The 25,156-nt window shown below is 50.3% G+C and overlaps 1 protein-coding gene across 5 annotated transcripts in view; it reads right to left on the bottom strand.

Moving 5' to 3' along the window:
* The window catches only part of CCDC136 (coiled-coil domain containing 136), a 41,884-nt gene extending 18,712 nt beyond the window's left edge, over window positions 1-23,172 (bottom strand). For 3 of the 5 annotated variants that reach the window (XM_053407054.1, XM_053407057.1, XM_053407055.1), the window contains exons 1-3: window positions 18,611-18,682; window positions 13,996-14,259; window positions 11,456-11,530 (exon numbers count right to left, since the gene is read on the bottom strand). In XM_053407054.1, the coding sequence (XP_053263029.1) occupies window positions 11,456-11,530; window positions 13,996-14,259; window positions 18,611-18,659 (388 nt within the window). In that variant the 5' untranslated portion in view covers window positions 18,660-18,682. Of the gene's footprint in view, window positions 1-11,455; window positions 11,531-13,995; window positions 14,260-18,610; window positions 18,696-22,990 lie in introns of those variants that run through there. The other 2 variants (XM_053407060.1, XM_053407056.1) reach the window with 2 other exon arrangements.
* Window positions 23,173-25,156: the final 1,984 nt, after the last annotated feature.

Below are 25,156 nucleotides of genomic sequence, written 5' to 3'. Positions count from 1 at the left end.
ATCTTTATTGTCATTGTCCCATACAGAACAACGAAATTGAAAAAATCTACACCAGACATTCAGAAACCAACAAGCCTGCTATCCCAGCTATCCCAACCTGGTTAGCCCCCTAAAAATTGTGATACCCCATTTTTAAACACAATATACTCCCATAGAGACTCCTTACACTGTGTTTAAAGCCAAAATCGCATTTGGATAGAAACTGTTTCTCAGGCGGCTAGTCCTAGTCTTTATAACCCTGGACCTTCTTCCAGAAGGCAGAAGCTGAAAGAGATCATTTCCGGGGTGCGCACTATCCTGCGCTATCTCTGCAGCTTTCTTATGGCACCTGGAAGTGTAGATTTGATCCAAGGTGGGAAGAGGGCACCCAATTATTCTCTCCGCAGTCTTTACAACCCTGGACAGCGTTGTTTTTTCCCTGACCGTGCAGCTCCCAAACCACACACAGAGACCATAAGTTAATACACTCTCCACAGTACAATGGTAAAATGCCATCAACAGGTCCTTTGAGAGATTGTTTTTCTGGAGGATTCTCAGAAAATATAACCTCTGCTGTGCTCTCTTCATCAGGTCTTTGCTGTTTTCTCCCCAGGTTAGGTCATCTCTCAACTCCATTCCCAGAAATCGAAACACCGAGACCCGTTCCACACACTTCCCCTCAGTAATAAGTGGCTGAATATTCAGTTTACATTTCCTAAAGTCCACAATAATCTTTTTTGTTTTCTTTAAGTTAAGGAGTAAGTTGTCCATGGGTAGGCAAACTAAGGCCCGGGGGCCAAATCTGCCCCAATCGCCTTCTCAATCTGGCCCGCAGACAGTCCGGGAATCAGCGTGTTTTTACATGAGTAGAATGTGTCCTTTTATTTAAAATGCATCTCTGAGTTATTTGTGGGGCATAGGAATTTGTGCATTTATTTATTTTTCCAAAATATAGTCCGGCCTCCCACAAGGTCTGAGGGACAGTGGACCAGCCCCCTGCTGAAAAAGTTTGCTGACCCCTGCAAAGGCCTGCGAGAAGAGGAGTGTTTTTCGCTTGGCACTTAAAGAGATGTAATGAAGGCACCAGGCGAGCCTCGCTGGGGAGAGCATCTCACATATGGGGAGCCACCACTAAAAAGGCCCCGTTCTCTTGTTGCCAACCTCTGGACCTCTCATGGAGGGGGCACACAAAGAAGTACCTCCGAAGATGATCTCAGGGTCCGGGTCGGTTCATATGGGGAGAGGCGGTCCTTGAGGGGTTGTGGTCCTAAGCCATTTGAGGCCTTGTAGGTCAACACCAGCACTTTGAATCAGCCCCAGAAACTAAGCAGCAGTCGGGCCAAGATTGGTGTAATACACTCAAGCTATCTTGCTTCTGTGAGCAACCTGGCTGCCAAATTCGGCACCGGCTGAATTTTCCAAATTGCTCTGAGTCAGGCTTTGCCAACCTGGTGCCCTCCAGATGTTTTGGGTATTAATAATAATTTATTATTTATGCCCCGCCCATCTGGCTGAGTTTCCCTAGCCACTCTGGGCAGCTTCCAACAGAATATTAAAATACAATAACCTATTAAACATTAAAAGCTTCCCTAAACACGGCTGCCTTCAGGTGTCTTCTAAAAGTCTGGTAGTTGTTTTTCTCTTTGACATCTGGTGGGAGGGCGTTCCACAAGGCGGGCGCCACCACTGAGAAGGCCCTCTGCCTGGTTCCCTGTAAGTTGGCTTCTCGCAGGGAGGGAACTGCCAGAAGGCCCTCAGAGTTGGACCTCAGTGTCCGGGGGGTGTCCGATGGGGGTGGAGACGCTCCTTCAGGGATACTGGGCTGAGGTCGTTTAGGGCTGTCAAGGTCAGCACCAACACTTTGAATTGTGCTCGGAAACGTACTGGGAGCCAGTGTAGGTCTTTCAAGACCGGTGTTATATGGTCTCAGCGGCCGCTCCCAGTCACCAGTCTAGCTGCCGCATTCTGGATTAATTGCAGTTTCCAGGTTACCTTCAAAGGCAGCCCCATGTAGAGGGCATTGCAGTAGTCCAAGTGAGAGATAACCAGAGCATGCACCACTCTGGCGAGACAGTCTGCGGGCAGGGAGGGTCTCATCCTGCGTACCAGATGGAGCTGGGAGACAGCTGCCCTGGACACAGAACTGAGCTGCGCCTCCATGGACAGATGTCAGTCCAGAATGTCTCCCAGGCTGCGCACCTGGTCCTTCAGGGGCACAGTCACCCCATTCAGGACCAGGGAGTCCCCCACACCTGCCCGCCTCCTGTCCCCCAAGAACAGTACTTCTGTCTTGTCAGGATTCAACCTCAATCTGTTATCTGCCATCCATCCTCCAGCTGCCTCCAGACACTCACACAGGACCTTCACCGCCTTCCCTGATTCTGATTTGAAAGAGGTAGAGCTGCGTATCATCCACACATTGATGAACACCCAGACCAAACAATTCCCATCATGGAGTTGTAGTCTAAAATGTCCAAGTTGCTGGAGGCAGTGCTGTAATAGGGTGCAAGGGCGAGCAAGAAGGGGGTCTACTGCAGGCATTTTTTTACAAGGAACCCCAAGATCTGGAGCTGACACTGCTCTTGATTTTAATAATAATAATAGCAGCAGCAGTTTTTAATGAGGCTGCTTTTTGGAACATCCTACTATTTCATTTTGTGCTTGAATGAACGGAATGGGTGGTGCTGTGGGATGCGGGTGGCGCTGTGGGTTAAACCACAGAGCCTAGGACTTGCCAATCAGAAGGTTGGTGGTTCAAATCCCGGTGATGGGGTGAGCTCCCGTTGCTCAGTCCCAGCTCCTGCCCACCTAGCAGTTCGAAAGCACACAAGTGCAAGTAGATAAATAGGTACTGCTCCGGCAGGAAGGTAAACGGTGTTTCCGTGCACTGCTCTGGTTCTCCAGAAGCGGCTTAGTCATGCTGGCCACATAACCCGGAAGCTGTACGCCGGCTCCCTCGGCCAGTAAAGCGAGATGAGCGCCGCAACACCAGAGTCGGCCACGACTGGACCTAATGGTCAGGGGTCCCTTTACCTTTACTATTTCATTTTGCGCTTGAATGAACAGAATGGTTACAAAAAAATAAAAAAGCTGTTCCATTTTTCAGGTGTATATTCATGTTGCTTTCCCCCACACCTTAAACTCTCTATATTACGATCCTTGTCAAATCTGCAAGCATTATGAGTCTGCAAAACAAGCAATTCAACTATGCATCAGTGTTTACATGTGATTCCTAGGTTACAGGGAAATATGTCTGTTTTGATCTCAAAAGTTTGCGTTTTTGTAGCAAGGGATTTGAGAGCCCAGGAACAGAGCCTTATTCTCTTGCTCTCTTCAACAGCATGAAGGCATGGCTGTTAAAGCGGCCTTCAGCCAAGTTAAATCCTTTGTCCATCTGGCTCCACATTGTCTATGTTCAAGACACAGGTTTTCCCCAGCACTTCTCCGAAGATGCCAGGATTTTTGCATAAAGCAAGAAAACCTGGTGCTTTTGCCAAAGGTCGGAGGGCAGGGGAAAAAATCCTAGCCGCACAGAACATAGAGAACAGCCTGCATCTCTGCTGCTGCCGGAATGTCATTTTAAAACTGTGTTTTTAAACTGTGGCAAGCCACCTTGCAAGCCCCCTTCTGTTAAAAGCCGGTCTATAAATATCAAGCAAGGAAAAAAGCAATGCATTTTTAACAAATCTACAGCTCCAAAACTATTGGGTCTGGCTCACCAACCCTACTTTGCAAAGACATGAGAAAATTGGCTTTGGAGAGTCAAGACAGCATCTTGCCAAGAAGAAAGTTGATCCGGGCTGGTTTCAAGAGGTCTGAAATCACCTTTCCTCATTTACTCAGAAGGATGCCCTCCTGGGAAGTCACTCCAGACTTCTTCTCCAAAGACACTGATTCCCAGAGAGCCATACTACAAGTTTTGCAAAATGAGGTGGTGGTGGCTGTACCCAGAGGGTGGCAAGACTGGGCATTTGCCCGGCTGGCCCCCAAGACCAGCAGAGGGCAGCTCCTTTCCACTTGAGAGCCAGTGTGGTGTAGTGGTTAAGAGCGGTAGATTCGTAATCTGGTGAACCGGGTTCGCTTCCCTGCTCCTCCACAGGCAGCTGCTGGGTGACCTTGGGCCAGTCACACTTCTCTGAAGTCTCTCAGCCCCACTCACCTCACAGAGTGTTTGTTGTGGGGGAGGAAGGGAAAGGAGAATGTGAGCCGCTTTAAGACTCCTTCGCGTAGTGATAAAGCGGGATATCAAATCCAAACTCCTCTTCTTCTTCTTTGCACAGAGTGGTGTTCTGGGCCTGGGGGTTAACCCGAGCAACGTGGTCCAGGACCGGTCCAGAATCCAAAGGTTCCTCTAGGAGTCAGTCCGACAGGGGCAAGGCAGGATACCAAGCAAGGACAGGTACAGGATCTCAGGCAGGATCTAGTATACAGCAATGTTGCTCCCGCAACCTGGGGCGGGGTCCGACCGCCTTTTATCTTTGTCGGGATAACGGCCGGTCCTGATCCCCCAGCGACTCACCTCCCTGTCTCGCCCAAAGGCGAGCACTCCTCCTGCGAGTACTCAGGTCTCTCCTTCTCTCAGACCTCAGTCTCTGCAGCTCGGGAGACGTTGGTGGGTTACTAGACCCAGAGGCCGCCTCAGCCTCCCCTGACCCAACTGGCAGTGGAGCAGCTGTAAGTGATGGCCCAGCTGGAGGCAACGAGGTAATCCCCACATCTGGAGCCAGGGCAGGCTCAGGCCCCTGACTCGGCCCAGCTGGTGCTTGTTGCAGGGGAACCTGTGCAGACTGGGACTCTTCAAGGCCCCAGACTTGGTTCAGGTGATGCCTGAGGCAAGGGATCCAGGAAGGTCGGTGGTTCGAATCCCCGCAACGGGGTTAGCTCCTATTGCTCGGTCCCTGCTCCTGCCAACCTAGCAGTTCGAAAGCACACCAGCACAAGTTGATAAATAGGTACCGCTGTGGCAGGAAGGTAAACGGCATTTCCGTGCGCTCTGGTTTCTGTCACGGTCCTTCGTGTGCCACAAGCGGTTTGGTCATGCTGGCCAGATGAACCCGGAAAGCTGTCTGTGGACAAACGCTGGCTCCCTCGGCCTGAAAGCGAGATGAGCGCCGCAACCCCATAGTCGCCTAAGTCTGTCCAGGAGTCCTTTACCTTTACCTTTTTACCTATGCCACTTCAGACTGCAGGTGGCAGCACTGTTCTGAATGTTTCTTGACGTAAAGACTCACACGCAAAAATCTTCCCTGCAGGTAGTAAACTAGGACATCATCGAGGTAATCGGATGGCGGGGTTTTTATAAAAAAGGAAAAGTCAGGAGGTCATCATTTAGAAATACAAGTCTGTACATAATAAAATAATAAAATAATAAAAATAATAATTTATTATTTATACCCCGCCCATCTGGCTGAGTTTCCCCAGCCACTCTGGGCGCCTCCCAATCAAGTATTAAAAACAATACAGCGTTAAATATTAAAAACTTCCCTGAACAGGGCTGCCTTCAGATGTCTTTTAAAGATAGGATAGCTACTTATTTCCCTCACATCTGAAGGGAGGGCGTTCCACAGGGTGGGTGCCACTACCGAGAAGACCCTCTGTCTGGTTCCCTGTAGGGTTATTTCTCGCAATGAGGGAACCGCCAGAAGGCCCTAGGCGCTGGATCTCAGTGTCCGGGCTGAACAATGGGGGTGGAGACGCTCCTTCAGGTATACAGGATTGAGGCCGTTTAGGGCTTTAAAGGTCAGCACCAACACTTTGAATCGTGCTCGGAAACATACTGGGAGCCAATGAAGATCTTACAAGACCGGTGTTATGTGGTCCCGGCGGCTGCTCCCAGTCACCAGTCTGGCTGCCGCATTCTGGATTAATTGCAGTTTCCGGGTCACCTCCAAAGGGAGCCCCACGTAGAGCGCATTGCAGTAGTCCAAGCGGGAGATAACCAGAGCATGCACCACTCTGGTGAGGCAGTCTGCGGGCAGGGAGGGTCTCATCCTGCATACCAGGTGGAGCTAGTAGACAGCCGCCCTGGACACAGAATTAACCTGCACCTCCACGGACAGCTGTGAGTCCAAAGTGACTCCCAGGCTGTACCCATGGTGCACCTAAGCAACTCAATGTCGCTTATCTTACATGTGTACAAATACAGAAACACAGGACTCCCTCTTTGTGGTACAATGTGAAATTCGGCTTTCCTAAAGGTCTAACGTCCTCTGCCTATTTGACCCAAGTCTCTTCCAGATATACCGCGCTGCTTTTTGGTGTGTGTACTTGTCCTCCTGTTATTTTCATTCAACTGATATCTCAAAGGTTGTCACATGGCGGACGGAACAAGCTTCTTTTCTCCTGCAACAGAGAGGAGGAACCAAACCCATGGCTCCGAGTTACAAGAAAGGAGATTCCCACTGAACATCAAGAAGAAGAGCTTTCTGACAGCGAGAGGCATTCCGCAGTGGAACAGACTAGTTCAGGAGATGGTAGGGACTCCTTCCTTGTAGGTTTTCTAAGCAGAGCTTGGACAGCCAACCTGCCAGGGACGCTTTAGCTAAGATTTCTGCATTGAGGCAGATGATGATGATGGACTATATGGACTTTGCCGAACTGACTAGGAGGCTCCGAGACCAGGGAGAAGAGACGGTGGAAGAAGATTGGAAGAAGTTTAAAGAATATTTGAGAAAATATGTTAATATTTAAATCTTAGAATAGCTTTGGAAGTGGATATAGGCTGTAGGGTGAGAAGTAGAAGATAATGTATTTTAAAATACTACTATTTTAAAGTACCCCTTCATGGATCAACCTAGACAGCATCTTAAAAAGCAGAGACATCACCTTGCCAACAAAGGTCCGTATAGTTAAAGCTCTGGTTTTCCCAGTAGTGATGTATGGAAGTGAGAGCTGGACCATAAAGAAGGCTCATGGCCGAAGAATTGATGCTTTTGAATTCTGCTGCTGGAGGAGACTCTTGAGAGTCCCATGGACTGCAAGAAGATCAAACCTCTCCATTCTGAAGGAAATCAGCCCTGAATGCTCACCGGAAGGACAGATCCTGAAGCTGAGGCTCCAATACTTTGGCCACCTCATGAGAAAAGAAGACTCCCTGGAAAAGACCCTGATGTTGGGAAAGATGGAGGGCACAAGGAGAAGGGGACGACAGAGGACGAGATGGTGGGACAGTGTTCTCTAAGAGACCAGCATGAGTTTGACCAAACTGCGGGAGGCAGTGGAAGACAGGAGTGCCTGGTGTGCTCTGGTCCATGGGGTCACGAAGAGTCGGCCACGACTAAACGACTAAACAACAACAACAATTTTAAAGTAAGTGATAAAAGGTGAAGATTTTTATGGTAAAAGTAAGCATGATTTTTTAAAATGGTTAAAAATTATGAAATATGTAAACTGCTAAAGATGAGGTAAAATGAAAATCAGATAGGGGGGACTTGGGGAAGCCCACCTAACAATGTTTAGAAAATATAAGGATAAGACAAGGATTTGTTTGTATTGTTTGTTTTTCTGTTTGTGTTGTTTAGTTGTGTTATAAACGGAATAAAAAAAATTGGAGGGGAAAAAAGATCCCTGTATTGCAGGGGGTTGGACTGGATGACCTCTGGGGTCCCTTCCAACTCTACAATCCTATGATTTACTGAAATTTCAAAGAATGCAGCCCGGCGCAGGACGTGAAGAGAGAAGAGGGCCCTTCCGACAAAAGCTGTGCTGGAGATTTGTGAGTTGGTTTGATGGACGGCCTCTGCCTTTGCATGGGAGACGAGCTCCATCTGGTGTAGATCTGCTCAATTTGCATCGGTGTCAAGGCGGCGAGGTGCACTCCTGCCTCCAGATCCTTTTCCAGTGCTTTGCTCTCATGCACTGAGCCTAGGACTTGCTGATCTGAAGGTCGGCGGTTGGAATCCCCGTGACGGGATGAGCTCCCATTGCTCGGTCCCTGCTCCTGCCAACCTAGCAGTTCGAAAGCACATCAAAGTGCAAGTAGATAAATAGGTACCACTCTGGCAGGAAGGTAAACGGCGTTTCCGTGCGCTGCTCTGGTTCGCCAGAAGCGGCTTAGTCCTGCTGGCCACATGACCTGGAAGCTGTACGCTGGCTCCCTCGGCCAATAAAGTGAAATGGGATCCGCAACCCCAGAGTCGGCCACAACTGGACTTAGCGGTCAGAGGTCCCTTTACCTTTACAAGGCCGCGAGGTGCACTCGTACCTCCAGATCCTTTTCCGGTGCTTTGCTCTCACAACTACCGGGGATCTCGGAGGTTGCAGCAAGAAGAGGCAGCAGCGCCTAGTGGTCAAAGCTCAGTTCAAAAAAAACCCCCAGGGAATAAGCACTTGGCCTCATCTGAACCCCAAACTGTCCCAGCGTCTTGCCTGCCTGCCGCCCCTCCTTGAGCCAGCCCTGCAAGGCTGTCCCCATCCCTGGTCCCCATGGATTGCTTGAGCCCCGGGCAAAATTGCCAGATATAGACTCGCCACCTGCCGCTCCAGGGACACGTGGCGTCCTCTGTACAGTGCCCACGCTATTTATAGCAGCATTCTGCGCAGATTAACACTTGCTCGACGAGAAGGAGCTGGGTTATTAGGCCTATAAATACATCAAAAGGTCCGCGACCAGAAAGAAGAGGACTACCAAGAAGACTGGAAGAAATTTAAAGACTATTTGTACAAATATTCTAATATTAAAGATATGTAACCAATCAGGCCTAGGACTAAATTAGACTTAAATATATAAATAAGAAAATGTACTATAAGAAAGGTAAAGAAATTGGAATATGACTGTAATATTGTTTTATGAAATAATGATATTGGAAACTGCTACATTCAAATTCAGATGGAGGAGATTAGAGGAAGTCAACTAAAATGTTTATGAAAATGGATTTTAATTAATTAATTGAGTTTCTTTTTTCTGTTTAGGTATTTTAAGTTTGTTATTCTTTTTTCTTCTTTTTCACTTCTCTATTGTGTTGTTGCATATTTTCTTTTTTGTTATGTCTATTGAAAATTAATAAATATTATTGTGTGTGTGTATATATATATATATATATATATATATATATATATATATATAAATACATCAAAAGGCCGGCGAGCGAACTGGGGAGGAAGAAACCAAGTGTTGCGGGAGGAGAGGGGCTGCATCCGGGGACAAAGGGGAGACCCTTTGCAGAACTGCCGAGTTCTGGTTGGGATCCCCAAAGGTCATCTAGCCCAACCCCACTTGTGCATTTGGAATGGGGCCAGAAGATCAATTACAAAGCCAAAATGATCTACACTAGAATATTACCGTATTGGCCCCAAATATAAGCCGCAGTTCCCCCCCAAATTCCGACAGTGAAAAGTTAAAGCGCAGCTTAAATTCGCGACCAGGTCCAGAGGCAGCTGCAGGACCGGCTTGCAGAGTATTTATATTTTTCAAAATATAGTCCGGCCCCCCACAAGGTCTGAGGGACAGTGGACCGGCCCCCTGATGAAAAAGTTTGCTGCTGGTGGACCTGTGATAAGGTTTAAAAAAATTGGGAATCAATTTATAATGAACTCAAAAAAATATTTAGGTATACTTTTCCCAAAAGACCGGAAGCATGTCTATTAGGTTTAATAGGAATGGAAATCAAAATGGGAGACCAAAATCTGTTTATGTATGCTACAACCGCCGCAAGAACCCTCCTGGCCCAAAGATGGAAAACACAAGACATAACAACCATCCAGGAGTGGCAGGTGAAGTTGACAGAATACGCAGAACTTGCCAAATTGTCAGGAAGGATCCGGGACCAGGAAGACCAAAGATACCAAAATAGCTGGAGTAAATTTATTGAATATTTAAAGGAGAATTGTAAAGAGGTCAAGACACTAGCAGGATTGACATAATACCTTCAATGTATAATAGTACTATTGTGAGAATGATGTGCGCGATATTAAGGGGTTAAATATTCCAATTGCAAACAGGGAATCATAGAATCATGGAATCATAGAGTTGGAATAGACCACAAGGGCCATTGAGTCCAACCCCCTGCCAAGCAGGAAACACCATCAGAGCACTCCTGACATATGGTTGTCAAGCCTCTGCTTAAAGACCTCCAAAGAAGGAGACTCCACCACACTCCTGGGCAGCAAATTCCACTGTCAAACAGCTCTTACTGTCAGGAAGTTCTTCCTAATGTTTAGGTGGAATCTTCTTTCTTGTAGTTTGGATCCATTGCTCCGTGTCCGCTTCTCTGGAGCAGCAGAAAACAACCTTTCTCCCTCCTCTATATGACATCCTTTTATATATTTGAACATGGCTATCATATCACCCCTTAACCTCCTCTTCTCCAGGCTAAACATGCCCAGCTCCCTTAGCCGTTCCTCATAAGGCATCGTTTCCAGGCCTTTGACCATTTTGGTTGCCCTCCTCTGGACACGTTCCAGTTTCTCAGTATCCTTCTTGAACTGTGGTGCCCAGAACTGGACTCGGCAGAGTCGAAGGGAATGTATGGCATTAATATGGTTTGTTGGAAAAGAATATGTAAGGAAAACAATAAAAATTTACTTAAAAAAAAGAAATAAAAAGTTTGCTGACCCCTGCTCTAGACGTCTCTTAGAGGGGGAACCCAAAGAAGGGCTGACGATCACTTCCCGTGGGAAGGAAGGGGAAGGGCAAGCGACACTCACCCTCCAGTGATATATCCCACTTCTGACACCAATGAAGTCCCCCACCAATTTGCCTGAGCTCTTACGGAAGGAGGAAACGGCTTCCGAGACTCAACGGAGCAGTTTTAGACCAAATCAAACCCTGGCAACAGTGACGGGGTCACATTTATGCCCTTTAGAATCTCCTCTCAGCCTCTCGACCTCAAAAACACGGCTGATAGCAACACGAGACGGAGCCTTTTCCGCAGCTGCTCCCATATTGAGGAGAGGTTAGAGTTTCTCCCTCTTTGTGATCTTTCCATCGACAGACTAAGACCTTTCTGTTCAGGTCTTTGGAAACTAATGTCTAGACAATGCTGATGCCTGTGCTGCTGTCAGAGTAAATTGTATTTACTCTACTTCTAAATGTGCTTTGACGCATTTTTGGTTATCGTTTTCAACTAGCTTGTTTTTCTTACTTTGCATTTATCACCACCAGCATCAAACTTATTCCACGCTCTCTGCCAGGAGGTCCCAGGGAAGGTTATAACAATTTAAAATTCAGAATTGTAAACAGTTATAACACGCTGGGCTCCATGAACCACTCCCATCCCTGCTGGTTCCAGTAAGAAGTCCTTAACTGTTAAGAACAGATGCCTAAGCTTGCATTTTATTTTTCCTTCTCCAACCCCATCCCTTTTTCCTTTGGCTTACCACTATTTTCTAGCAAAGTTTTCAAATGTCAGAAGCTCCTTGAAACCCAGCTTGGGAAAATGTGGCATATTTACACACTAAATAAAATTGCATTAAATCAGTAAATCAATTCATTACACACACATACACACACACACACACACACAAGGCCAGGACTGACCTTGGAGTCTCTGAATCTGCTTCGTGAAGGTCTCGGCCTGCTGCGCACTGGCAAGTCTCTCGTCTTCCAGCAACCCTGCCGCAGAGAGAAAAAGCAGAAAAAATTGTTGACCCTTTTGAGGAGGCAGCCACGAATTCAAAAGCCAGGAGCCCCCTCTCTTCAGCTTCTCAAAAGCAACCTGCAGATCACCTTCCTTGCTATGGCTCCTCTGTGTTGCACAGCTGTCTTTCTGAAACCCTGGCTTCTGTTACAGAAGCAAAGTGAAATCCTGGCTGGGGAACCAAGGCTGAGCTTGGCAGTCCCTGCACAATGTTGCTTAAAAGCTGCCTGCACCTTTACCATTTACAGTGGTACCTTGGTTCTCAAACTTAATCCGTTCCGAAAGTCCATTCCAAAACCAGGCGTGTCCCTCCTGGCTGGGGAACCAAGGCTGAGCTTGGCAGTCCCTACACAATGTTGCTTAAAAGCTGCCTACACCTTTACCGTTTACAGTGGTACCTTGGTTCTCAAACTTAATCCATTTCGGAAATCCGTTCCAAAACCAAAGCGTTCCAAAACCAAGGTGCACTTTCCCATAGAAAGTCATGCAAAACGGATTAATCCGTTCCAGATTTTTAAATACAACCCCTAAAGCAGCAAATTACCATGCATTTTACTATCTAACAAGACCATTGATCCATAAAATGAAAGCAATAAACAATGTACTGCAGTCACACAATCAATCAGTAGCTGAACTGGGTTCCACACAGTCACAAAAACCAGTGGCGGAGGAAGGGGGGGTGCTGCGGGTGCAATCCGCCCCAGGTGTCATCCCTGGGTGGGTGACATCGCTGTTGATTCAAGCCAAAAGCCAGAGGAATTGGCCACCCTCCAGGTGCCCAGCTTGAATCCTTGTTGACCTCCCTGTCAGCGACTCCCGGCAAGACCAGGGGAGGTCTGAATCGGCGATCCTTCTCAACGTGAAGAAGAACACACCACTTCACCCCTCCCATTCCCAGGGAGGGGAAAGAGACAGACAGAAATGTATTTACATGCCTTTATTCCTGTCTTTCCAGCAGTACAGAGAAATCGTGTCTGTACTCTCTCATCACCAACAGCAGAGAGCGAATAACTCCACCCATGTACTTCCAGTACAGGGTCATGCGACACTCTGAGCTAACATCCGGTGCTCAGTGCACAGAATAGACTGTCCCTTGTTTCCACGGTACAGTCCCAAAACATCAACATCCTGTTTGGCATTCCAGCCACCTGGAGCTCGCAGCTGCATTGCTCCTTTTTCGTAACAATCGCCACGTGCGCCACCACCCCTGGGAAACTTGCCCCTTGCCCTGCCCCCATGGGCGGCTAGCCCTGCCCGCAGGAGCACAGCATGTGCGCCGCTCCATGTGCTGGAGCAGCTAGCTCCGCTTCTGACAAAACCAAAACAAAAAAGCTGTAAAAACAGAAAATAAATAGCAAAAACATGCAGACCTCAGCGTAACACTCAAAACGGAAGTGCGGCACTCAAAACAGAGCACGTTCAGCTTCTGAAAAAAGTTCGCAAACCAGAACACTTACTTCTGGGTTTGCAGTGCTTGGGTTCCAAGCTGTTTGAGTACCAAGGCGTTTGAGAACCAAAGTGCCACTGTATTAAATTCTACCCGCTGCCTTGTGGGATAAATTCTGAGGAAGAAGAGGCTCAGGAGAAATTCCTACACAAATCCAGAGTTGAGTCCTTAAGGCGGTTGGATGGCGCCTTGTTAGGCTTCCCATACATCCAGAATTTCCCAGACATACCCGGAATACTGCAGATGAAAGCAGTGTCCAGGCAGAAATTGGCTCAACTTTTCTGTCCAGATTTTCACAATAATGTGCCGCATTCTGGATTAGTTGTAGTTTCCGGTTCCCCTTCAAAGGTAGCCCCACGCAGAGCGCATTGCAGTAGTCCAAGCGAGAGATAACTTAATTAGAGCAACTTAATTAGAGCCAGTGTGGTATAGTGGTTAAGAGCGGTAGTCACATAATCTGGGGAACCGGGTTCACGTCTCTGCTCCTCCACATGCAGCTGCTGGGTGACCTTGGGCCAGTCACACTTCTCTGAAGTCTCTCAGCCCCTCTCACCTCACAGAGTGTTTGTTGTGGGGGAGGAAGGGAAAGGAGAATGTTAGCTGCTTTGAGACTCCTGAAGGGGAGTGAAAGGCGGGATATCAAATCCAAACTCTTCTTCTTCTTCTAATGATGGGCATAAAATGCATGGACTTGATCCAACTTTTCATAGCCTGAGCGTCATTTACACTTCTGGCCTCCTCTCTGCTTTTTCCCTTGCCCCCTTGGGACCACCTGGTAATCTCACCGACCCCCAGGGGGGGCTACCACCCACTTTCAGAACCATAAGCCAGTCTGTGCGAACACATACCAAAGAGCAGACATATGATCTAACTTTCTACATAAGATTTGTGCAAGCAGATCGCTCCACAGGTGGGTCGCCTGGAGGAAACTGAAACGACCTGAAAAAATTGGCAGGTTCCAGGGACCCCGCAGCCCTGAGGCAAGACACCCACCTTGCAATTCGAGGGAATCCCCTTCGTGCTTGAGGGCCACCTCCCGGACTTCTTCCAGCTCGTCCAGCAAACGCATCACCTGGGCTCTCAACTCCAGCTGCTTCTCCTCGTCCGGCTCTTTCTCGTCGTCCGAAGAGTCCAAGTTCCTGACCTCCACCTCGTCGTCCTCATCCTCCTCCTCTTCTTCATCTTCCTCATCTTCCTCCTCCAACTCGTTTATTTCGACATTGGGGGTCTCCACCTCACCTGGGAGGAAACATGCCTCTGTCAGCAAAAGGCAGAACGGGAGAGGAGAATCGTAGAGTTTGGAGGGACACCCGGGGGTCATCTATCCCAACCCCCTGAGAGTACTGAATCCCTTGCAGTTGGCCGTCCAACCTCTGCTTATAAACCTCTAAGGAAGGAGAGTCGGCCGCCCACCATGTTAACACAAGCAGCTTTCGCCATCTTCTGGCAGACAAGCAGAACTTCAGGAGGCAGATGTGTGGGAACGTTCAGAGAGGCAGGAGAGGATATATTGTTTATTAATATCCTTCCTAACTTGCGCTAGCAAGTTCCTTTACTTAGCAGAGTTTTACATTCCCCTTTTAAACGCACAGCGGATAACTGGTTGCAGGCTTGTGTAAGCCTCTCACTATCAGGTTCCTGCTAAGTTCCCTTAAAGTAAGGGTAAAGAGACCCCTGACCATTAGGTCCAGTCGTGACCGACTCTGGGGTTGCGGTGCTCATCTCGCTTTACTGGCCGAGGGAGCTGGAATACAGCTTCTGGGTCATGTGGCCAGCATGACTAAGCCGCTTCTGGCGAACCAGAGCAGCGCACGGAAACACCATTTACCTTCTTACTGGAGCAGTACCTATTTATCTACTTGCAGTTTCACGTGCCTTCGAACTGCTAGGTTGGCAGGAGCAGGGACCGAGCAACAGGAGCTCACCCCGTCGCGGGGATTCGAACCACCGACCTTCTGATCGGCAAGTCCTAGGCTCTGTGGTTTAACCCACAGTGCCACCCGCGTCCCTTATATCCCTCTTAAAAGAATAAACACGCCACAATCTTGTGTAAAGTATATAAAAGAAGTTTACTCACATCAACAGTTCACAGTTGGATCCCTGAAGGCAGACTTAGTTACAAAGTATATACATGGGGATCTATCCCATATGGGGATAACCCCAGTGTCCTCTGTTGGCTGGAAGCAGGAGGGGGAGAAACCTGGAAGCAGGATCTGACCATAAGAACACCCCCCTCCCCTCCTGGGGTTTCCAGCAACAGGAAGGTGCCTTAGACACTTAGTCCATCCAGTCCAGTATTGTCTGAGTTTCAGATTGAAGGCATTCTCAGTCCTACCTGGAGGTGTCAGGAATCGAACTCGGAACATTCTGCAGATGCTCAACCTCTGAGCTACTGCTCTTCCCCATCTACACTGTCATTCTGCCGGCTTTTAAAATCACCCCCTCCATTTACGCAGGCTTTTCCCTCGAGTTCTCCAACCCAAACTTCTGTTTTAATTACCGTGTTGTTCTAACGGAATTACTTCCTTGCCTGTTTTAATTATGGGTGCCTCTACTGTAATAATTCTAACAGAATTGCTTTATCGTGCATTTTAATTATGGGTGTTTATATTTTAATATTCGTGCAATTGGTTTTTGCGCTTGCAAAGCTATCCTGGCTTTATGCTTTATATAAATTAACGCATCAGCAACAATTTCTTATGGATTTGCACTCCGTTCTGCAAACCTCTGAGCAGCAGCTCCATCACAGGCCCAATTTTAAGGTTAGAAATAAAAGAAAGGGGATCCAGTTATCTTCCGTTTGGACTACTGCAATGCGCTCTACGTGGGGCTACCTTTGAAGGTGACCCAGAAACTGCAATTAATCCAGAATGCGGCAGCTAGACTGGTGACTGGGAGCGGCCGCCGAGACCACATAACACCGGTCCTGAGAGATCTGCATTGGCTCCGGGTACGTTTCCGAGCACAATTCAAAGTGTTGGTGCTGACCTTGAAAGCCCTAAACGGCCTCGGTCCAGTATACCTGAAGGAGCGTCTCCACCTCCATCGTTCTGCCAGGACACTGAGATCCATCACCAAGGGCCTTCTGGCGGTTCCCTCGCTGCGAGAAGCCAAGTTACAGGGAACCAGGCAGAGGGCCTTCTCGGTGGTGGCGCCCGCCCTGTGGAACGCCCTTCCATCAGATGTGAAGGAAATAAGTAGCTATCCTATTTTTAAAAGACATCGGAAGGCAGCCCTGTTTAGGGAAGTTTTTAACATTGAATGCTGTATTGTTTTTAACACTCAGTTGGGAGCCGCCCAGAGTGGCTGGGGAAACTCAGCCAGATGGGAGGGGTATAAATAATAATTACAGTGGTACCTCTGATTACGTACTTAATTCCTTCCGGAGGTCCGTTCTTAACCTGAAGCTGTTCTTAACCTGAAGCACCACTTTAGCTAATGGGGCCTCCTGCTGCTGCCACGCGATTTCTGTTCTGATCCTGAAGCAAAGTTCTTAACCTGAGGTACTATTTCTGGGTTAGCGGAGTCTGTAACCTGAAATGTATGTAACCCGAGGTACCACTGTAATAATAATATTAATATTTTATTATTATTTTGGCTAAACGTTAGGGTGCATTTCATGACCGTGATGAAGTCTCCTTCACTAGAGGTGTAAAAACAAAGTCTGGATGCCCGTCCATCAGGGAACCTTCAACAACAAGATTCTTGTGTCGGCAGGGGGTTGGACTGAATGACCTTTGAGATCTCCTTCCGAGGCAAAGTTGGGGATTGTGACTGACTCCCATCAGCCCCAGCCAGCATGGCCAATAGTCAGGGAGTGATGGGAGCTGTAGTCCAACTTTGAATTGTGCTCGGAAATGTACTGGGAGCCAATGCAGATCTTTCAAGACCGGTGTTATATGGTCCCGGCAGCCGCTCCCAGTCACCAGTCTAGCTGCCGCATTCTGGATTAGTTGTAGTTTCCGGGTCACCTTCAAAGGTAGCCCCACATAGAGCGCATTGCAGTAGTCCAAGCGGGAGATAACTAGAGCATGCACCACTGTGGCGAGACACTCTGCGGCCAGGCAGGGTCTCATCCTGCGTACCAGATGGAGCTGGTAGACAGCCGCCCTGGACAAGAACTGACCTGTGCCAAAATGACTCCCAGGCTGCGCACCTGGTCCATCTGTCCTGGATGTTTTAGCTGAGATCCCTGCATTGCAGGGGGTTGGAATAGATGACCCCTGGGGTTCCCTTTCAACTCTCCAATTCAATGATTCCAAGACAAGCCTGCTGGATCAGGCCAACAGCCCATCGAGTCAAGAACTCTCTTCTCATGGCCGTCAGCCAGATGCCTGTGGGAAACCCGCAAACAGGATGCGACCACAAGAGCCCTCCCCCCCTCCCGCAGCTGATATTCAGAAGCATTGCTGCCTCTATAACCCTCTTCTCCTCCTCCATGAATTTGTCTAATCTCCTTTGAAATCCCTGTGGGAGGGAGTTCCACAGGTTAACTGCACTGCCTGAAGAAGGGCTTTCGTGTATCTGTCCCTTTAACTTCTGCTGCAGTGTCTGCAGAGTGGGGCAATCTGGGGCGAGGGTGGGGAGAGGTGGCCAGTCCCCTAGCCCCACCGGGGTTCTGTTATGGGGCACAGACCACCCAACGCATCATGTATCCCTTATGGGATACATTCTTCCTAAGGCCTCCGCAACCCCACAAGTCTCTGAAGACTGCATTCTCGCTTCTTTCTTGGAGGGTTATGTAACTGGGTCAATTGGGGGGGGGAGAAATCGGGTGGGCAGCTGGAGGGGGGGCGGAGAGAGAGATTCAATTCCCCTTGGACAAAGAGAAGCCCGTTTCTCACTGCAGCTCTTTTAGACACAATTTCAAGGCGGTGGAGTTCAGATGGAACCGGGGAAGGGGGGCAGTAAAACGGACAAACTCCTCAATGATCACAAGGATGGAGCGTCCAGAACATCTGTGTGTGTGTGTGTGTGTGTGTGTGTGTGTGTGTGTGTGTGTGTGTGTTTAGAGACACACAATTCAGCCTCATTTCCAGAGAACCCATTTCCCCCTACGCCAAACACTCTCCAGAAAACTCGGGTTTTGCTTTCCTTTTTCTCCACCGGTTTACCCCCAAATCCTGTTCTCCAAACGGGGCCGGGACTCCTCAGAGGTGTAAATTTGGGGAAAGGGTCTCGGGTAGCAAAGTGACTGGACTTTCCACCACATACCCTCCTCGCCCGCCGGATGACATAACCACCGCCCGTGGTGTCATCAGCGCAAGGTGTGACTCTATATTTTTTTGCAAAGAGAGAGGTGGGTGGGGAAGGGTCGCAGAGGGGGAGGGCTGCACAGGACGGGGGGGTGGGGGGAAAGGGCAGCCACAGGTGGAAAGTGGAGAGGGGGAGGGGAGAGAGAGAAGGGGAAAAAACGGGGAAGGAGGAGAGGAAGGAGAGACCCCGGAGAGGTGAAGGCGCTTGGAAGGGAGACGGATGGAGGGGACGCAACGGAAAGGCTGCGGTGACGCAAGGGGAGGGGAGGGGAGCAGGGGGGTTGCGGGGGTCCTTGCGGGAGTTGGGGCTGCGCCCCCATCCTCTCCATCAAACCCGCCCCCCCATCACTGACCTGCTCTCTCCGTCCGCCTCCCAAGCAGCTGCAGCTCAGCTGCCTCCATGGCCGTTTCTGGAGCGAAAAAGCAGACGGAGGGGGAGGGGGAAGAAGGAGGCGGGGGAGGCGGGGGAGGGGAGGAGGGGGAGGAGACAGGGCCCACCCCCAGGCTGGCGGAAGGCGCGCACACACAGAGACAGGGGGCTGGCGCTACCCGGAGCCCATCCTCACAACCCGGGCTGGCGCAACCCAAACGCGACATCTCTTTGGCGCGCTCGCGCCGGTACCCAAAGATGCTTTCCGTTGCGCGCTGGAAATCGGTACCCAGGAGCGCGCAGCCGAGCTTTTTGCCGCCCGGGTGCCCAGCGGGAAACATCGGGGGCGTCTTCGGCTCGCCACTCCGCGCGCGTAACCGCTGTGGAGGGCGCGCAACCAAGCGCAAAACGCGCACATAAATGGACACCCGGCCGTGGCGTTTCTGGCGAGGCCTGCTCTTTAGCCAAAGGTTAAAACCTCACGACTTCAGAGCCACCCACATGCCTGTGCTTTTGCAGGGGGCCAGCGCATACACTCGCACATCCTGGCAGATGTCCCGAGCCGGGGAGCATCAGCGCGTGGCTCTCCGCCACCTCCCGGCACTCAGACATGCCCCCAGACACGCGCGCAGCGCTCGAAATGCGCATTCCCATCTGGCGAGCTCTGCTATTCCCAAGCGCAAGCGCTCGAATCGACGCGCACCAAGGAGCAGGCGGCGTTGTCCGCTTGGCACGCACACCCAACGGTAGGCGAGCAAGCTGAGCACCAGCCGGGACCCACAGCCCAGCCCCACATTTGTCCGCAACTGGGCACACACAAACACCCGGCACGCAAACTCGAAGCACCCGCGCGGACCTCCTGGGAGAGGCCGGGGTTTAAATCCACCTGGCCGGTGGTGACCTGGCCGGGGCAGTCTCTGCCTCTCAGCCTAAACTAGGATGGCAGCCTCGAACTACAGAAGGCTCAAGGTATTTTCCTCCCCGTGGAGAGCTGCTGCCAGTCCGAGCAGCCCATACTGAGCTACATGGACTCAGCATTGATTCCCGCGTTCCTATCTGGGAAGGGACATAGCTCAGGTTTAGTCCACAGGTGAGACTGGGCAGGTTCCCCACCAGAAACCCTGGACAGCTGCTGCCAGTCAGTTTAGACAGTACTGAGCTAGATAATAAATAATAATAATAATAATTTTTAATTATACCCCGCCCTCCCCAGCCAAGGCCGGGCTCAGGGTGGCTAACAAGCAATAATAAAAACAAGTTGAATGAATACAACTTAAAAACAAGATTAAAATACAACATAAAATATTAAAATGCAGCCTCATCACAGGAGGAGAAAGGAAAAAGGAAAAAGAAGAGAGGAAGGGAATCAAACTGGCTCCAAGCCAAAGGCCAGGCGGAACAACTCTGTCTTACAGGCCCTGTGGAAAGAGATCAGATCCCGCAGGGCCCTGGTCTCATGAGACAGAGCGTTCCACCAAGTCGGGGCCAGTGTTGAAAAGGCCTCTGGCTGAGGCTAATCTGACTTCCTTAGGGCCCAGGACCTCTAGGGTGTTGCTATTTATGAACCTTGAGGCTCTCCGTGGGGCAGACCGGGAGAGGCAGTCCCGTAGGTACGAGGGTCCTAGGCCGTGAAGGGCTTTAAAGGTCAAAAGCAGCACCTTAAATCTGACCCTGTACTCCACTGGGAGCCAGTGCAGCTGGAAAAGCACTGGGTGAATATGCTCCCATGGCAGGGACCCCGTGAGGAGCCTCGCTGCAGCATTCTGCACCCGCTGGAGTTTCTGGGACAGCTTCAAGGGCAGCCCCGCGTAGAGCATATTACAGTAGTCAAGCCTGGAGATGACCGTCGCATGGATCACTGTGATGATGGGCGGCTGAGTATTAGGCATCTTCAGGTGTGCCTGTTTGGGTAAGGGCTTGAGTTCAGTGGAGGAGCATCTGCAGATGGCCTTCTGCCCTGACACCCTGGAAGCAGCTGCCTGCCAGGGTAGACAACACTGGGTTACGGGGAACAATAGCACAGGACCAATCAGCTTCCTAGCTTCCTATGCGCCACCCAATTCACGATTCCTTGGCCTGTCAAGGAGGGGGCTGGATGCAACTCTCAGGCATAGGGGTGCAGGATGGGGGGGAACTCTTGAATGGTCCCCTCATTTGGGGGACTCCCTGGTCCTGAATGGGGTACCTGTGCCCCTGAAGGACCAGGTGCACAGCCTGGGAGTCATTTTGGACGCGCAGGTCAATTCTGTGTCCAGGGCGGCTGTCTACCAGCTCCAAATGGTACGCAGGATGAGACCCTCCCTGCCCGCACTGTCTCGCCAGAGTGGTGCATGCTCTGGTTATCTCCCGCTTGGACTACTGCAATGCGCTCTACTTGAGGCATACCTTTGAAGGTGACCCAGAAACTACAACTAATCCAGAAAGCGGCAGCTAGACTGGGGACTGGGAGCGGCCGCCGGGACCACATAACACCGGTTCTGAGAGATCTGCATTGGCTCCCAGTACGTTTCTGAGCACAATTCAAAGTGTTGGTGCTGACCCTGAAAGCCCTAAACAGCCTCAGCCCAGTATCCCTGAAGGAGCATCTCCACCCCCATCGTTCAGCCCGGACACTGAGGTCCAGCTCCGAGGGCCTTCTGGCAGTTCCCTCATTGAGAGAAGTGAGGTTACAGGGAACCAGGCAGAGGGCCTTCTCGGTAGTGGCGCCCGCCCTTCCTTCAGATGTGAAGGAAATAAGCAGCTATCCTATCTTTAAAAGACATCTGAAGGCAGCCCTGTTCAGGGAAGTTTTAAATATTTAATGCTGTATTGTTTTTAACACTTGATTGGAAGCCGTCCAGAGTGGCTGAGGAAACTCAGCCAGATGAGCGGGGTATAAATAAATTATTATTATTATTATTATTATTATTATTATTATTATTATTATTATTACTATTATTAAATTTTGTCCCTGCCCCCCCCCCGCCCTTGCCACCAAGGAAGAAAGGTGAGTGAAGACCTACATCAGGAACAAAGGGGGAGGGAGTTAAAGATCTGCTGCCCCTACTGATCCAGCCGCCTGAGACAGTGTGCCGGCCCTACCTGCATCCTACAGGGATAACTGTCCAACTGCAGTCCAGGACTATGTCTGCATTTGCCACTGTGTCCAGCAGGGGGCAGCAGAGATCATGCGACAGCAGCTGGAGGCGGCAGACAAACCTTTTCAGAGGTGCAAAACAAACTTAAAGAGCATTTCAGCTCTGAGTCTGCAGGAAAGACAAAATCTGGGCCTACCCTACCTAATCGTCTTCTAAATCCGGCCCACGGATGGTCCGGGAAGCAGCGTGTTTTTACATGAGTAGAATGTGTGCTTTTATTTCAAATGCATCTCTGGGTTATTTGTGGGGCATAGAAATTCGTTCTTTCCCCCCCAAAAAATATAGTCCAGCCCACCACGTGTTCTGAGGGACGGTGGACCGGCCCACGGCTGAAAAAGCTTGCTGACCTCTGGCCTACCCGATGCCCTTTTAAACGTGTTATGAAAAGGGGTGTTCCTGGCTTGTCTTTGTTCTTATTTTTATTACAGTGGTACCTTGGGTTACAGACGCTTCAGGTTACAGACTCCGCTAACCCAGAAATAGTACCTCAGGTTAAGAACATTGCTTCAGGATGAGAACAGAAATTGTGCGGCTGTGGTGTGGCAGCAGTGGGAGGCCCCATTAGCTAAAGTGGTGCTTCAGGTGAAGAACAGTTTCAGGTTAAGAACGGACCTCCAGAACGAATTAAGTTCTTAACCCAAGGTAAAGGGACCCCTGACCGTTAAGTCCCGTTGTGGCCGACTCTGGGGTTTTGCACTCATCTCGCTTTATTGGCCGAGGGAGCTGGCGTACAGCTTCCAGGTCATGTGGCCAGCAGGACTAAGCCGCTTCTGGCGAACCAGAGCAGCGCACGGAAACGTCGTTTACCTTCCCGCCGGAGTGGTACCTATTTATCTACTTGCACTTTGACATGCTTTCGAACTGCTAGGTTGGCAGGAGCTGGGACCGAGCAACGGGGTGTTGCGGGGATTCGAACCGCGACCTTGTGATCAGCTAGTCCTAGGCTCTGTGGTTTAACCCACAGCACCACCTGTGTCCCTTAACCCAAGGTACTTACTTATTTATTTTGTGATTTTGCTGTTGCAATTTTACGTGATGAACCGCCCTGAGATCTACGGGTATAGGGCAGTATACAAATTCAATTCATCACCATCGTCAGTGTCTACGACACCTCTCTCCAGACACAATCCCATCTCTCTCTCTCTCTCTCTCTCTTTCTCTCTCTCTCTCTCTCTCCCTCCCTCCCTCCCTCTCTCTGACCTTCAAAGCACACCCCTCCTCCTTACTGTCTGGAGGCTGCTCCATCAGTGGATTTATGGTTCCCGGGCCAAATCTGTGAGATGATACAGAAGCTCTGGCACTCTGGTCCAGAAGGTCACATTCTGAACACCTTCCCCTCTTCTCCCGCACCCCAGCACAGCCAGCCTTGTGGACAAGCTGGAGGCACGCTTGCACAGAGCATCCTTCTCACCTGAGATGCCACTCAGAGTTCTAGATTCTGCGTCTCCCTGGCAACGGACCACACAGCATCCCTGAGGGGCAGCAGGGTTTCTGCACGCCTCGCTGCCCCGGCGGCTGCGGAGAGGCCAGCAACAGCGCACAATGCTGTCACGGTCCGGTTCACAGGCGATCAAAGTCCCAGCTGGGGACGTCAGGACCAGGGGCAAGATGGCGGGGTGGGAGCAGGAATGGGGGCCCAGAAGCCAGGAGCCAGGAAGCCAAGAGTCCGAGGGTCAAGAAGCAAGGAGTCACGAAGTCAGGGGTCCGAGGAGCAAGGAGCAAGGAGTCATGAACGCAGGAGTCTGAGGGTCAAGAAGAAAGGGGTCAAGAAGTCAGGGGTCCGAGGGTCAAGAAGGAAGGAGTCACGAAGTCAGAGGTCCGAGGAGCAAGGAGCAAGGAGTCATGAACGCAGGAGTCTGAGGGTCAAGAAGAAAGGGGTCAAGAAGTCAGGGGTACGAGGGTCAAGAAGGAAGGAGTCACGAAGTCAGGGGTCCGAGGAGCAAGGAGCAAGGAGTCACGAAGTCAGGGGTCCGAGGGTCAAGAAGCAAGGGGTCAAGAAGTCAGGGGTCCGAGGATCAAGAAGGAAGGAGTCACGAAGTCAGGGGTCCGAGGGTCAAGAAGCAAGGAGTCACGAAGTCAGGGGTCCGAGGGTCAAGAAGCAAGGAGTCACGAAGTCAGGGGTCCGAGGGTCAAGAAGCAAGGAGTCATGAAGGCAGGAGTCTGAGGGTCAAGAAGAAAGGGGTCAAGAAGTCAGGAGTCTGAGGGTCAAGAAGGAAGGAGTCACGAAGTCAGGGGTCCGAGGAGCAAGGAGCAAGGAGTCACGAACTCAAGGGTCTGAGGATCAAGAAGCAAGGAGTCATGAAGGCAGGAGTCCGAGGGTCAAGAAGCAAGGGGTCAAGAAGTCAGGGGTCCGAGGATCAAGAAGGAAGGAGTCACGAAGTCAGGGGTCCGAGGGTCAAGAAGCAAGGAGTCACGAAGTCAGGGGTCCGAGGGTCAAGAAGCAAGGGGTCAAGAAGTCAGGGGTCCGAGGATCAAGAAGGAAGGAGTCACGAAGTCAGGGGTCCGAGGGTCAAGAAGCAAGGAGTCACGAAGTCAGGGGTCCGAGGGTCAAGAAGGAAGGAGTCACGAAGTCAGGGGTCCGAGGGTCAAGAAGGAAGGAGTCACGAAGTCAGGGGTCCGAGGGTCAAGAAGCAAGGAGTCACGAAGTCAGGGGTCCGAGGGTCAAGAAGCAAGGAGTCACGAAGTCAGGGGTCCGAGGGTCAAGAAGCAAGGAGTCACGAAGTCAGGGGTCCGAGGGTCAGGAAGCAAGGAGTCACGAAGTCAGGGGTCCGAGGGTCAAGAAGCAAGGAGTCACGAAGTCAGGGGTCCGAGGGTCTCAAAGGGTAAGTAAAGATAAAGGGACCCCTGACCACTAGGTCCAGTCGTGGCCGACTCTGGGGTTGCGGCGCTCATCTCGCTTTACTGGCCGAGGGAGCCGGCGTACAGCTTCCGGGTCATGTGCCCAGCAGGACTAAGCCGCTTCTGGCGAACCAGAGCAGCGCACGGAAACGCCATTTACCTTCCCGCCAGAGTGGTACCTATTTATCTACTTGCACTGTGACGTGCTTTCGAACTGCTAGGTTGGCAGTAGCAGGGACCGAGCAACCGGAGCTCACCCCGTCGCGGGGATTCGAACCGCCGACCTTCTGATCGGCAAGTCCAAGGCTCTGTGGTTTAACCCACAGCGGCACTCAAAGGGTACTGCAATAATAAATGCTTTCTGGCTGATATTGAATGAGCCATGCAATAAAAAGTATTTGTTAGATAAAGTTAAATTAAGTTAACAAAAAACAACTTCACGCAACTGTGTAAATAATAGTTTAATTGTAAATTACGGTAGTACAATGGCCATAGTCGGAAGTTCCTTTCTTTGCTGATTCAAACAGTGAATAACATTATGTCTTTGCCTTTAT

Source organism: Podarcis raffonei, chromosome 10 (genome assembly GCF_027172205.1).
Source record: "Podarcis raffonei isolate rPodRaf1 chromosome 10, rPodRaf1.pri, whole genome shotgun sequence".
Taxonomy (NCBI): domain Eukaryota; kingdom Metazoa; phylum Chordata; class Lepidosauria; order Squamata; family Lacertidae; genus Podarcis; species Podarcis raffonei.
This window is presented reverse-complemented; position numbering and strand designations above follow the sequence as displayed.